General features: G+C 39.9%; 1 protein-coding gene across 2 annotated transcripts in view; it reads right to left on the reverse strand.

Moving 5' to 3' along the window:
* Positions 1-16,024, reverse strand: part of BCAT1 (branched chain amino acid transaminase 1) — a 119,106-nt gene that overhangs the window by 86,560 nt on the left and 16,522 nt on the right. For both annotated transcript variants that reach the window (XM_030213861.1, XM_030213859.1), the window contains exon 2: positions 8,816-8,893. In XM_030213861.1, coding sequence (XP_030069721.1) covers positions 8,816-8,893 — 78 coding nt within the window. The remainder of the gene's footprint in view (positions 1-8,815; positions 8,894-16,024) is intronic.

Below are 16,024 nucleotides of genomic sequence, written 5' to 3' on the forward strand. Positions count from 1 at the left end.
TTAAATGTATAAATTCTAAGATTTTAAACAAATATTATGGGGTCTTTTTACTAAGTTGCGCTAACAGATATAGTGCATGGCAATGATTAGCATATGCTAAATGATAAGACGTCCATAGGAATATAATTGGTGTCTTATCATTTAGCGCACACTAATCATTAGCGTAAACTAAATCCATTAGGACACCTTAGTAAAAGGACCCCTATATTTTAATTTTATTCTTTATTTTTTTTTATTTAATTTTATAATTTTTTTACTTTCTTTTTATTTTTGTGAGGGAAAGCATCAGATGTTGAAGAACTTTTTATCTTTGGCTATTAGGCCTTTCACGGGACGTCCCATCACAACCTACACACTCTTTCTACCCAGCACTTGCTTTCCAACACATTTATAAATAAATTCACTGATGACTGATATCTCCAATCCTATATACTACAATCTAATAAATAACGTGACAAAAAACCCCGCAATTTTCTAAAAGAAGCAGCACTTAGCTTTATCGTTGAACAGCTGTCAAATTTGATTTCTTCCCAATGCTCACATAAATGCACCCTAAAGGAAAGCTTCCTACGGGTTAGCCCAACAATAACTTCCACCATCCATTTCTGGCATCAAAGGGGTCAGCAAAAATGATGCCTAACTGAACAAGAAGGGATGAAAACAAATTTGACAGTTATTCAATGATAAAGCTAGGTGCTACTTCTTTTAGGAGATCACTTTTTGTTTTTTGTCAGTTGGTTATTAGATTCTAGTATATAGGATTAGAGATATCAAAGTCATCAGTGATTTAAATGTGTGTGGAAGCAAGTGATAGGTAGAAAGAGTTTGTAGGCTGAAGGCTTGTGATGGGATGTCCCATGAGAGGCCTAATAACCAAAGATAGAAAGCACTTCAACATCTGATGCTTTCTTTCACAAAATTTTTTTAAAAAGTAAAAAAAAAATTATATATATATATATATATATAATTAAAAATAAAGAATAAAATAAAATACATTTGTTAAAATTCTTAGAATTTATAAATTTAAATGAAGCTTTGATATAAGTGACATTGAGACACTTTGATTTGTTTTGGTTTAAGCAGTCTTCTTGGTTTGAGGTTATTATGCGAGACTGATTTTATTTACATGTTTCTCTGCTGTTGGTATGTGATGAAGCAGTCACTGGGCAGGAAGAGCCCCCCTCTCCAAAATGGAGGCAACTATTAAACAAAAAAAGCCTTGTATGCAGGAGCACATATCTTCCTTCCACCAATGAGCTCAGGGAAGTAGGAGAGGCTATTACTGCCTAAAGCTGGAACTCAGCACAACCTAGGTGCTGTATCAAATGTGACCTACTCAGCCATTTCAACAAAGATAGCAGTTCACCCACAAGCCAGCTAGACTTGATCCATCTTATGCTAAGCGACAACAGAGTTGCTGGTGGTACCAAGGGAAAAGTTGACCATCTAACCCAACTTGTGAAAAGAGGAAATCTGATTTAGGACTTGAGAAGGCCCTGCTATCCAAGTACATCCTTAATCTACACCTATGAGGATTCAGTCTTGTGGTGAAAAGGGATCTGTTTTCTAAGTGTATCCTACAACTCCCACTCAAGAAGTATTGCTTTAATTATTTTTGTCTACTATTTTACTTACTTACACTCCTGGAGAAGAAAGCAAGTAAATCCCCTATTATATCTACACTTTCTATCCCTCAATACTTAGAGAGAAACTAAAGAAATTCTGGTATTTTAGGGGTCCTTTTACAAAGGCATGCTGAAAAATGGGTTGCGGTAGTGTAGGCATGGGTTTTGGGAACACACCAATCCATTTTTTCGTGTGCCTGTAAAAAGGCCTTTTTTTTGCTAAAAATGGACATGCGGCAAAATCAAAATTGCCGCGCTTCCATTTTGAGTGTGAGATCTTAATGCCAGCCATTGGCTTAGCGATAAAAAATCCGGGCGGTGATGACCTACGCGTGTCAAATGCCACTTGGCGCATGTCCATTACACACATCCGAAAATAAAAAACATTTTTCAGATGCGCGTATTGGACGCACGCCAAAAATGAAATTACCGCAAGAGCCATATGGTGGGTGGTAACTCCATTTTGGCATGCATTGGGCACATGTAGACACTTACGTGGTTTAGTAAAAAGGGCCCCTAAGTGTCCAGAGCACTGCTGTACTGAAGATGTCTAAACTACTACCCCAAGTCTCTGAAGGTAAGGTGCAACTTCTTCAGAGAAAGTTGCAGCATTGTGGATAAGGAGAAGGAAGGTAATCAACTAGGGACCAGAACACAAAGCAGAATAAAGAAGAAGAGTGTCAAGCCCAAGGAATTTTGACTTACAGCTTATACCTTTATTTTTGTATTACATTTGCATTCTTTGAAGGACTGTAAATATATATTTTGGAAGATCACCTAACAAAGGTGTTTTATTTAAAATACCCTCTTCTGCTCTTTTTGTTGTTTGTCTCCAGTTTAGGCCTTGAGCTCTGTCTCCCTCTATCAACAGGACCCTCTTGTTAGTGCACTGGTTTGCTGTTTTTTTCCTATTGACTCCTTGTTTAAAGCACCACTTACTCTATGAATCTGTTTTGTATAGAACCTCCAGAGCTATGCTCACCCAGTATTGAGAGGCTGGCTATTATCAACATAATCACTGGGCCCAATATTCAATATTCAAAAAAAGCCGAGCTCCTATATTTATGCTCCTAAATTTGTGCCCTATTTTCAGCCAAAATTTAGGAGCACAAGTTTTCAGTTGAAAATTTATTTTATTTATTTATTACATTTGTGTTATGTTCATTACGTGCTTTAGTTTTCTTGTGTAGCCAAGATCAGGCATTTAAGTTGGATCGGAAGGATATGCCTTTTTAAACAGGGTGGGTTTTAGTATTTTCCGGAAGTTTAGGTGGTCGTACGTCGTTTTCAAGGCTTTTGGTAGCGCGTTCCACAATTATGTGCTTATGTAGGAAAAGATGGATGCATAGGTAGATTTGTATTTAAGTCCCTTACAGCTTGGGTAGTGTAGATTTAGATATGTTCGTGTTAAATCGGATGTGTTTCTGGTTGGTAAGTCGATTAAGTCTGTCATGTATACAGGTGCTTCACCGTAGATAATTTTGTGAACCATGGTGCAGATTTTGAAGGCAATGCGTTCTTTGATTGGGAGCCAGTGTAGTTTTTTGCGGAGGGGTTTTGCACTTTCAAATCGCGTTTTTCCAAATATAAGCCTAGCTGCCATGTTTTGAGCGGTCTGAAGTTTCTTTAAGGTTTGTTTTTTGCATCCTGCATAGATTCCATTGCAGTAATCTAGGTGGCTTATTACCATTGATTGTATCAGGTTGTGAAATGTTTCCCTCGGGAAGAATTGTTTCACGCGTTTGAGTTTCCACATTGAGTTACGGTCCATTATAACACTGAGGATTTTCAGGCTGTCTGAGGTAGGGAGGGTGTAATCTGGGGTGTCGATACTTGTGGGGTTGTCCGTGCTATGTTGGGATGAGAGGATAAGACAATGTGTTTTTCTTTATTGAGTTTTAGTTGAAATGCATTTGCCCATGAGTCCATGATGTTCAAGCTTAGCTTGATTTCGTTGGTGATTTCTGTCAGTTTGGTTTTGTAAGGAATGTATATTGTGACATCGTCTGTGTAAATGAAAGGGTTAAGGCCTTAGTTGGATAAGGACTTGGCTAGTGGGGTCATCATTAAGTTGAAGAGGGTTGGTGATAGCGGTGATCCTTGTGGTACTCCACAGTCTACTTTCCAGGGTGATGATATGTAGTTTGATTTTACTTGATAAGTTCTTGTGGTTAGGAAACCCTTGATCCAGCTGAGTATGTTTCCACTGATCCCAAACTTGTCTAGTAGTCTTATTAATATATTGTGATTTACCATGTCGAATGCGCTCGACATGTCAAATTGGAGGAGGAGGATGTTTTTGCCTATTGCAATTTCTTGTTTGAATTTGGCTAGGAGAGTGAGTAGTACTGTTTCGGTGCTATGGAGGGGGCGAAATCCTGACTGTGATTCGTGTAATATTGAGAATTTGCTTATATAATCTGTAAGCTGTTTGGTTACCATGCTTTCCATCAGTTTGACTACCAACGGGATAGATGCTACTGGTCGGTAGTTAGTAATTTCATTTGGTTTTTTTCTTGGTATCTTTTAGTATCGGGGTGAGTAGGATATTGCCAATTTACTTGGGGAAGAGACCTTGTTGGAGCATGTAATTTAGGTGGGATGTGAGGTCTGCTATGAAGCGATCAGGGGCGGATGTCAGTAGGTAGCTGGGACAGGTATCTAGTTTGCAATGAGAGTTGAAAAACTTGCTGATCGCCTGGGTGACTGTTTCGACAGTCAGGAGGGCAAAGTTTGACCAGGTTCAGTCAGCCGGGTATTCACCAGAAGTTGGGTCCAACTCATTAAATAAATTAAGGATGTTTTTGATGTTAGTGTTGTCTTGAGGTAATCAGTCCCTATTTTGGTTTTATAGTATGATCTTTTAGTCCATCTTATTGCGTATTTGTATTTTCTTTGTATTTGTTTCCAAGCATTGTGTATATGATCATCGTTTGTTTTTCTACATGCTCGTTCGAGTTTCCTGTATTGTGTTTTAAATTTTTTTCAGTTCTTCGCTGAACCATGGTATCGAGTTGTGCTTGTGCGAGGATCTTGTTCGTAAGGGTGCTATTTCATCGAATATTCTTTTGCATCTTTTGTCCCAATCTATGAGGTAGTGTATAGAGTCCGTTTGTGCTGACTATTCATTATTGTACATCAGTTGCCAAAATGTTTTCGTGTCTACTTGATCTCTTGTGCTGTAGGATGTGTGTTCTTGTATTCGTTGTAGACCTTTCTTCCGCCAGTGTAGGGATAAGTTTAGTTTGTAGTGATCGGTCCGGGGTGTTTCTGTCCATTTAATATCTGTTATTGTTAGGTTCTGGTCTGCTGAAAGTTTGTGTGAGATGAGATCGAGTGTGTGCCCTTTGACGTGGGTCGCTTGCATTTGTGGTCAGTTGATCACAAAAGTGGAGGAATTCCTTACGTTCTCGTACGCTAATAGAGTTTGTGTCTTCTAAGTGAAGGTTGATGTCTCCTAATACTAGTATATTGGAGTTGGTTACACATGTGTTTGAAATGAAGTCCATTAAGCTTAACTGGCCTTCGTTCCAATTAACTGGGGGTCTGTAAAACAAGACACAATTCAAACGGTCACGTAGGGTCTTGTTGTGGATTCTGATTGAGGCAATTTCAAGTTGAGGTGTTATGGACTCGGCAGTGGTTTCGGTGGTGAAGTGGGATTGATAGATTAGAGCTATGCCACCACCTCTCTTTTCCTTTCTGGTCCAGTGCGTGATTTTATATCCTGGTGGGCACAGGTCTAGAATTATGGGGTCCTTTTGGTCATGGATCCAGGTTTCAGTGATGAAGAGTAGGTCGAGGTTTTCTGACATGATCCAGTCTGTTAGTATTTCTGTTTTATTTACAGCGGATCTGGCGTTGATGTAGCCCACTTGGATTGTTTGGAATGGGTCTTCTGTGTTTGATGTTGTGTGGACTTTTATTAGTTGTTGTGTCTTTGTTAAGGTGAGTTTGTTAGGACCCTTCTTTCCTTTCTGTTGTGATTGTCTGCATGTTGGTGTTCTTTGTTTGTTTAAGATGTTGTCAGTTTGATGAGGTGTAGTGTATCTAATCAATCTTTGATGATTGTGTAGTATTGGTATAATGTTGCTTTCTGATAATGGGGTGGTTAATGTTAAGTGGATCGATGTTAAGGAGTAGACTGTTAGGAGTAGTTTTAAGGTATTCATATTGGTTTCTACTCACTGTAAGCTACTAATAAGACCATGTTCTGGTGACTGGGTGCGTGATAAGTCTTAGGATGAATATTAAGATGAACTTGGGAAAGTTCACTGCTTATTCCTGGGATAATCAGCATAAAATCTGTTTTACTCCCTTGAGATGTAGCCAGGAATTCGTGACCTTGGATTGGCCACCTGGATTGATATCTACCCAGAAAGTTCTCCTGTATGCATCCTGATCAGCAACCTGATCAACTCAAGCATGGTCATTTGGCTCACTTTCGTCCACAATTTGATTCATCCTGCACCAATCTGCCTTTTCACAAAACTTTACCCCTCTGGTTTTAGTCAGATACTGTGCAGGAGGCTTTAGCTTTAAGGCACGCTTCTTCTGCCGAGAAAGCCCCCGTCTCCCTCACATGCTATCCAGTCCTACCCTGGTTCTCTGCTGTCGGGTCTCCCCTGACTCCTCAGCTGCGAAGTCCCAGTCTCCTGGAGTCCCACTTCGGCAATCAGTAGACACTCGCAGTCTCCCCACTCTCCGCTGAGACTACCTCACCAAACAGGCACAGGCAAACCGCTCGCAGTTCCTCTCCCACCCGTGGACGTGGGCACTTATAACTTACACCTGCTATTCATTTGCCTAGATTTATGAAACTATTGCTGAAAATCAGTGCTAAACTCCTAACTTTTTACACTGTCTTAAATCTAAGTAAAAATGTATGCACTCAACCCTAGTAAATTTTTAAAGATGCTAATTTATATGTATATCTTTCAGAAGCATTAATCTTTTGAATATCGGGCCCATTGTATACAAAGTTATGCACTCAGCCCTAGCAAATGTTTAAATTTTAAAGAAGTCAATTAAGCATAATTATCAAAGTTAGAAGCATAATCTTTTGAATATTGGACCCGCTATCTTTGAGTAATAATTAAAGATGCAATACAGAAAAAAAATTATTGCTCAAAGACAGAGAGGGCCTGAATTTCAGCCAGAATGGCCATATTTATGTTCATCCAACCAATCATTCAATGGCAATTATAACCGCAGGACTTTTGAAACCTAACAGTCTCTCAGTGATATTCCCACAGAAAAATAATTGTATGATTTAAATCTGCAAACATCAGCGATAACACTCGCAGCTTAAAGTTCTAGTAGCCAGCGAGTGTTACCACTGAGGTTTGAAAATTTAAATCATACAGAGGGTCTTTTATGTAGGCTCGCTGGCGTTTTTAGCGCTCATTAAAAATAGGCGTGCGCTAAACGCTAAAGACGCCCATAGGAATACATTGGCATCTTTAGCGTTTAGCGCACACCTATTTTTAACACACACTAAAAACGCCAGCACCTATGTAAAAGACCCCCACAATTATTTTTCCATGGGAAAATCACTGAAAGATTGCTTAAAGATAAGCATCAGCTGTATTATACTTTTAAGCAGAATTGTTGAATTTGGTACTTTAGAAGCCCTAGCCACACTTTACACATGGAAATGCAGCCATTTACACATATAAATTGAAATCCCAGATCTCAAAAGTGGGAGCCATTGTAATCAATTCAAAACAAGCTCAACACTTATTCATCGGTCTTATATAATCATTTCTTCAACATGTTTTTAATAATTTTTTATTTTTGTGGGTTTTACTTTAATTTAAAATTAAAGCTTTACTAAGGTGCACTGAAAAATGGCCTGCGGTAGTGTAGGCGTGTGTTTGAGGTGCACACAGAATCATTTTTCAGCACACCTGTAAAAAAGGCCTTTTTTAAATTTTTGCCAAAAATGGATGTGTGGCAAAATTAAAATTGTCACACGCGCATTTTGAGTCTAAGACCTTACTGCCAGCCATTGACCTAGTGGTAAAGTCTCACGCAGTAACCGAGTGGTAATGACCTACGTGCGTCAAATGGCACTTGGTGCACGTCCGATGCCCCTAGCAGAAAATAACAATTTTTTTGGCCGTGTGTATCTCACACATGCCAAAAATGAAATTACAGCAAGAGCCATGTGGTAGCCATGCAGTAACTCCATTTTGACGCACATTGGGCGCGCATAGACGCTTATGCGACTTAGTAAAAGGGCCCCTTAACTTGTACAGAGGGACCCACAACCAACATGAGTCATGTTTCGCCGACAGTCATGTTTTGCCTTTCCTGTGCAGAATTCTGTGCAGTCTGCTTTTGCAGTGCAGAGCGGCACAGTCACTTTCCAGCTGCCTCTGTTCCTCCCTGCACACTCACTGCTCCAAAGCAGCAAGAGGAGCTGCACAGCCACAGGTTGGACTGCTTGCTCCTCTGCCACCTTAGTCCCCAGTGGGTCCTTTAAGCTGCATGGCTGAACGGAGGCCCGAGAGGCTCAAAGGAACAGTCAGGCCCAGGATGTTAGAGAAGCAGGAAGCAGCCTGATGTATGGCTCTGCAGGTCCTCCTCTTGCTAAGCTGGAGTGGTGAGTGCGCAGGGAGAGAGGAAAGGAGGTGGAGGGGTGTCTGGAAAATATGAACATGGAGTAGGGGGAGTTGGAAAAAAGATGGATGGTGTGGGGGGGGGGGCTAGAAAAAGGTGGATGCGAGGTGTGTGTATGCCATGGGAATGAGGTGGAGGTAAGCATGAAGGTGCATGGGAAACTGTGGTGGTGGTGGAGGTGGGAGGTATTTCATGGCTGCAGAAGATGGCAGCCCTTATAATGGGGAAATTCTGAACAAAAAAATTACAAATAAGGTGTGCAAAAGTTTGCATCTTTTTTCACAGAATCCCCCCTCCCCAGGAGTAATCTATATAGGGCAGGGGGGGTAGAAATGTCTATAAAGTATTGTAATGCATATATGAATTCTACTGTAGTAACTGAATGTGTAATTCATCACTGTTTTAAATGCATTATGATAACATTTATCTGTACAACTACCAGTACTGTACTTTTATCCCACAATGTACAACACATGCTTCTTCAAAATTCAGAGCACTGAAGCAAAAAAAAAAATTCTTGGGGATGTAAGATGATTTTTCTTTTAAGGTCAGCATTAACAGCTTACTGTGAATGAGTTGGCAGTCACGTGGTTTCTGTCATTCTCTTCACAAGCAGCTCCATTTGTGTATTCAGTTTTAGAGCCCTGTGGGAGAAAACATGAGGGATACTTGGTTATACAGGATGCTGATTTTTAGTACCTGCTTAAGAAATATGTTTCATAGAAACAAATATATTATTTATTATTATTGTTTATTTAGATTTTGCTCACACCTTTTTCAGTAGTAGCTCAAGGTGAGTTGCATTCAGGTACACAAGTTATTTCTCTGTCCCAGGAGGGCTCACAATCTAAGTCTGTACCTAAGACAATGGAGGGTTAAGTGACTTCCCAAGATCACAAGGAGCAGCAGTGGGATTTGAACCACAAGACCAGTGCGCTAACCACTAGGCCACTCCTCCACTCCATAGAGTTACAAATGATATATGGTTAGAAAATTATAGCAGATAAAGGCCATACAGCCCACCCAGTCTGCCCACCCATACCATCTACTATCTCTTCCTATCCCTAAGAAATCTTATGCACTTGCCCCATGCTTTCATGAATTCAGATACAGCATCTGTTTGTGTAAGACCTAGTAACTCCTTATAAAATATGGCAAGTTTTGGAAATAGAATTGAAGGTGGCTCATCTCTACAGGAAGTGATCTACATAATATTTTAGAAGTAATCGAAATGATTTGTAGTAGTAGTAGTAGTAAAGTCAATAAAGCAAGTTGGAGCAAAGGACTTGTGTGGAAGAAAGAATCAGCATGTTGCATGTTGTTAGCCTGCTCTCAGGAGAGAGGAGGTGGGGTGGACTGACTATTGGGGCAATAGGGCACTGCCCAAGGGCCAACACCAGTAGGGGGTCCACTCTCCCCTAGCTTCAATCTAATTTCATCACTTTTGATAGGTGGGTAGGGCTCGCCTGGGGTCCAGATCTCTGTCAGTTCACCCCTGAGGGGAGAGGAGATTATTTTCTACTCCAGAACATGACATTTCAACTTGTTTCGTGATATAAGCAAAGTTGGTGTTATTTTATTGAGTAAACATTTGTATCCAGGCAGATAAGAGGAGAATCAGTCCAAGGAGTTACTCAGTTGCAGGTATTTCAAGGAGCCTGTGAAAGCAGCAAAGATCCCACAGTTGCTCATAAAGAGGTCTTGGAGTTTAACAGAAAACTTTAGGGGGTTTTGTAAGTGACTCTGAATTCTGGTACTTTTGATTGAGAAAGAATAGACTTTTATCAACCATTGCCACTTTTACAAGAGCAAACTTTTCTATTATTGGAACTACTTGAGTGCAGACTTTTGTATTAGGCTGCGCGTTTGGTCATGCTAGTCTCTAAACATCTTACAAAATATTACAGGAATTAGAGAAAAAAGTCTTTTATTCTTACTCGCCCAATAGCACAGAATCAGATATCAGTTGCAAGTTGTAACAAACTTACAAAATCTCTAACATCAATACCTCTGGTAATTATAAGTATTCACACTAATTATATAAAGAAGAGAAAAAGGAGGAAGGAAAGTTTATTCCTCATACAAAGGTCACAGAACAGAGAGAAAGAAGAGAAATAAAGGAAGGAAGGAAGAAAGAATGAATGAAAGAACAATTCTAAGCTATAAAGAATTAGTTTCTATGACGGGGGGAGAGCACCCCCTTCAGGAAAAAATAGGCCATGGGACAGATCTGAAACTCTCTTTCCAAGCATGGCTAGTTTTTCAGAGTTTCTTTGTCTGCAGCATGGTTTTATAGGCTATGGTGAGCATCCACCTAACCGCTACCCTGGACCAATCACAAGTGCTGCATATGTGCTGGAGACTTGTAATTGAGTCTTTCATATGTGCTGGAGGCTTGCAGTTGGTGTACTTGCCATACCTCTTCTCAGTAAATTAAATTTGTAACAAGTTATACCAGGTAGCTGAGTTGCCCTAGCAATGGGAGGCACCATCAGAGTTTGTGACTGATAGTAAAGAAAGATGGGGGATGGGAAATAGTGCAGCATACCTGAAGTAGTACATTATAGCTAAAACTTATAGATAAGACACTTATTTGAGTTCCTGTGCTATTGATCTCACTGGGGCAAGGAGCAGGTTTCTCCCTCCATCTGAAGCTCCTCCCAGGACTACACCAAGACAACTGCAGTGCCTAAAGGTGTGCAAGCCACCTCTAAGGGAAGATCCTGAAAAAGGAGTACACTTAGAAAAACATTCTAGAAAATGAAATAAAATATGCTCCAATGCCTCAAGGACACATGCACTTTTATAGTATCCAAATTGTGACACAAACAAGGTAATTAGGGATTATGCTTATATACATAAAACTGTGATTATTCAATCAGAACAGCTAAGCAAAATATGGATTGTTCCTTTACAAACATACAGGGCAATTTTTATATCTTCCCACTTTTGGTAAAAAGTTGCCATTTTACCCACGGAAATGGGTTCCTTGAAAACTGCCTATTCTCAGTTTGGGTAAAACTATGTGCCCTGTTTCACAATATGAATAATTTTCTCACATTGTTTAGAGGCAAGGGCAAGTCATGGGATGAAACAGCATACAAAGTTTTGCATTTTCAAAATTACACATGTGTTCCTTCAGCAAAGTACACAGAAAAAGCAGCTACAATTGTCTACAAGTATTTTTCCCTGAGGTAATTTTCAAAGGTTCCCATGCATAGGAGCCAACTTTTCAAAATGACTGGGAAACTACCCCTCCCCTGGACACACTCATGTAATTTGCTCAATGGTGGGCAGAGCCAGCTCCTATGGCCCCATGCTATCAACTCTTGAGGCCAATGTAAAAATGTGCAGAGAATTTTCAGCAAAAGTAGCAATTTTCCACTCATATGCTTTCTATCAGGACACATATGTAACTAAGCCTGGTTAAAAAAAAAAAAAAACTTTACACACAGAAGTTTCCAATGGACTACTTAGTAAAAAAAACAACTACTACATGTCAATGAGGTATAATTGCCTTAAAGGCATTTTGGGGGAGAATTGTATAAATGGCACTCAGAATTTGGCACTGCAAAAAATCATCTCTAACTGTGATTCTAAAAAGGGTGTGCACCCACTACAGAATCATGCTTATCGCCAATTCCCATGCCTGACTTTTGATGCTAGACTTACATCTGTTAAAACCTAGTATAAATGCTAATGCTATTGAAAACCAGAAGGCAGTCAGATTGAAAAACAGTCAAACCTCAAAAAAAAATCTAAAATTACAGTTTCATTATAGTCATCATATAGCTGGATGGGAGAAAAAGACCTGAGAAGACTCCAGTGGAGGAGTAGCCTAGTGGTTAGTGCAGCAGATTTTGATCCTGGGGAACTGGATTTGATTCCCACTACAGCTCCTTGTGACTCTGGGCAAGTCACTTAACCCTCCATTGCCCCAAGTACAAAATAAGTACCTGTATATATGTAAACCACTTTGAATGTAGTTGCAAAATACCACAGAAAGGCAGTATATCAAGTCCCATTTCCCTTTCCCTGTAAAGAGATTAACACTGAAATGTCTCAGTTTATTTCACTGGTCATTTAAAAAAAAAAAAGCTCCCAGAGCCATTTTTGTGTAATCTTTCATGTGCATCTAATACCTGCACACATATTATGTTCACTTTGTGTTTCTACTAATGTGCTTTTAAACTTTCATTCCAATTCCAAACTTCTAATTCCAGTTCCAAACTTTTCTGAATATTCAAATATGTAAACAGTGCTGGCTACAAAGACTGTTTCCAATTCAAAACTTTTCTAATTATATAATCGATACATATCAACATTCTGATAAGTCTGGAAAAAAAAGGCATCTCACCCGTGTTAAAACAAAGTAAAATCGAGTACCCCGTTCAGGTGATGTTCTCCCCCAACTCGCATCACCTTCTACTAGATGGCAAAGAAGGGACATATGACAGACTTGGGAGTGTCAGATTCAAGGTACTGGGTGCTCTGACAGGCTGAAAAATGGTGGCAGAGCTAGCGTTCAGCAGGGGGGCAAGTTAACCTAACACTGAGGAGGCATCCCAACAGGTAATGCAAATGCATGACAATTTAAAACAATGGGCTATAGAAATTAAAGCTGAGTTGGGATCATTGAAGTCCAAAGCCAAGATGTGGGTGGAGATCCTCCGGACAAAGATTTGTGTTTTAGGCAGGTGAATTAGTGAGACAGAAGGCCAGCTGGAGAAGCATGAAGAGACAATGGGGGAGCTACATAAGACTACAAAAGAAACCCTATGTGCTCAGTGTAAATTGTGAGAGGAAGCGAATGACATCAGTTTCAGGGGGATCTCAGAAAACAAAGAAAACTGCTGTGAAGTTAATTCATGGGGCAAAGTTTGACAGAGTTACTCCTTCCCTACATAGGGTTCACAGCACCTGTAATGTCTCCACTCTTCTTCAGGTCAGGTTACCCTCAACTCTTGGCTTTTGGCTAACATTCTCTTTAAGGGAACATGGCAGACTTCCAGCGGCTGCATACCCTTCAAATCTGGCTATGCAGACTGCTGCACCTTACAGACCTGGCAGGAGTGCAGGAAGCCTATTCAGACTGCTGCTGACCTCTATGTACTGTTTGTGCCAAAATGGTAAGCATTTTCATAGATCACTTGCCAGCACAGCCTGAGTGCTGATTATAATATCCTTGGGCAGTCATATCCTAGTACTCCTAGGTAGGACTTAAATGTGCTTCCCGATAGTTTAGTTTTGCTTATGCTCTATCCCATATTTTAGGAACAGCACCACCAATCTGTAAAGCATGACAGAAACTGCCCTGACTGTATTAATCAGAGTACTATTAAACATAAAAGCTGAAAATTTCTTATTGAAAGATGCAAAATTTTAAAGATTCTGGTGCAGATTTTCCCCAGGAGTGCAGTAACAGTGCACCGAAGCTGAGCTTCTGGTTTTCGGTGATTTGACTTTAGAAATCCCTGGGGTCTGAATTGTAGGCAGTGCTATCTTCTCACAGCTGGTAAAGCTTGTGATAAACAGTTGTGTTCATGGTTGTTGCTACAAACAAACAGTGTTGTGCTAGTTACTAGTTACTTCTCAGCTTAAAATAATCAGTTACAGTAATTAAATTACTCATTTAGGAAAGTAACTGATTACCGATTACAGTTTTCTGCTTAAAGTACAGAAGTACATAAGTATTGCCATCCTGGGCCAGACCAAAGGTTCATCAAGCCCAGCATCCTGTTTCCAGGTCACAAGTACCTGGCAAGATCCTAAAACAGTACAATACATTTTATGTTGCTTATTCTAGAAATAAGCAGTGAATTTTTCCTAAGTCCATTTTAATAATTGTCTATGGACTTTTCCTTTAGGAAGCCATACAAACATATTTTACATCCCGCTAAGATAACAGCTTTTACTACATTCTCTAGCAACGAATTCCAGAGTTTAATTACATGTTGTGTGAAGAAATGGTTTCTCTGATTCATTTTACATTTCTAGCTTCATTGCATGCCCCCTAGTCCTAGTATTTTTGGAAAGAGTAAACAAGCGATTCATGTCTATCCATTCCACTCATTATTTTATTGACCTCTTATCATATTTCCCCTCAGCCATCTTTTCTCCAATCTGAAGAGCCCTAGCCACTTTAGCCTTTCCTCATAGGGAAGCTGTCCCATCCCCTTTATCGTTTTTGTTATCCTTCTCTGTACCTTTTCTAATTCCACTATATCTTTTTTGAGATGCGGTGACCAGAATTGAACACAATATTCAAGCTGTGGTCGCACCATGGAGCAATACAAAGGTATTATAACATCTTCATTTTTATTTTCCATTCCTTTCTAATAATGCCTAACATTCTATTTGCTTTCTTAGCCGCCACTGCACAGTGAGCAGAGGGTTTCAACTTATCATCAACAATGACGCCTAGATCCCTTTTCCAGTCGGTGAATCCTAATGTAGAATCTTGCATTACATAACTATAATTCGGGTTCCTCTTTCCCACATGCATCACTTTGTACTTGTTCACATTAAACCTCATCTGTCATTTAGATGCCCAGTCTCGTAATGTCCTCTTGCAATTTTTCACAATCCTCTTTCGATTTAACAACTTTGAATAACTTTGTGTTGTCAGCAAATTTAAGTACCTCACTAGTTATTCTCATCTCTAGATCATTTAAAAATGTTAAAAAGCAGCGGTCCCTGCCGATGCTCAGAACTGCTGCAGTAAGCCAACAGTGCAGAAACCATCCCACCAGAACAGTGCTGAAACCTAGCTCACCAATGCTCAAAGGAAATGATATTCAAATTATATGCACGCTATAAAAGTGAAAGCAAGGGAAGGATGTGCTTGGCACATGTGAGGAAGAGTTTTACAGTAAGCTCAGCTCCTGTGTGCATGCGCCTTGCGAACCCAAAAATGAAGCACACATTAAATATATACACATTGGAATCTGTTTTCTGTTCTTTTAAATATAAGCATTTTTTTTTTAACTTGGAACGCTTATATTTAAATGCAGTAAACAGGCACTAATGTGTGCTTTTACTTTTGGGTTGGCTCTGACTCACACACATTCCTCTCACTACCAGCACTTAGGGGCTTGCATGGACTTCCTTCTGCTCCAAATTATATAAAGACCAGCAGATTTTAAAGAAAGAATCAGGAGAAATCCTCTTTTCAAACTCTCTAATGCATGATCTAAGCTGGCATTACTTTTTTTCTGCAGTAAGATGGCTTTGTTTTGTGCACTGTTCCCTAATTTTTTTTTCTGTGGCCTTTATCTTATCTCATTTTTTACAGCAACTTACTTTTGTGATCTACAGTCCCCAACTCCTTTAGCAGTATATCGCAGTCACCTATATTGGGTTATACACACTACATAGTGGCTTGGTGTGAATATCTGTACCATTCACCATTACGTTTTGGGTTCATTTTCAAAAGAAAAAAATGTCCAATTGGCTGTCTGCCCTATGATGTCAGCTGGGAGAGGGTGGAGAAACAAGCAGACAGCCAATCCGCTTGTGGAAAGCCCTTATGATGTCAGCTGGGGGGGGGGGGGCTTTTAGCAAGGAGAAGATTCCCAAGCAAAATAATCAGGGGCAACAAGTAAGCTGCAGGAGGAATGTGGAACCAGCATCAGAGCAATTTGCTATTGAAAAAAAACAAAATCTCATCCTTGCTGAACCCTCCCTTCCCCCACCGGCTTGTTTCTCCACCACTCTAAGCTGTGCTCTGCTCTTGGACAAGTTTTTCTATTGAAAAATGCAAACAGAGTGATTCT

This window comes from Microcaecilia unicolor, chromosome 9 (genome assembly GCF_901765095.1).
Source record: "Microcaecilia unicolor chromosome 9, aMicUni1.1, whole genome shotgun sequence".
Taxonomy (NCBI): domain Eukaryota; kingdom Metazoa; phylum Chordata; class Amphibia; order Gymnophiona; family Siphonopidae; genus Microcaecilia; species Microcaecilia unicolor.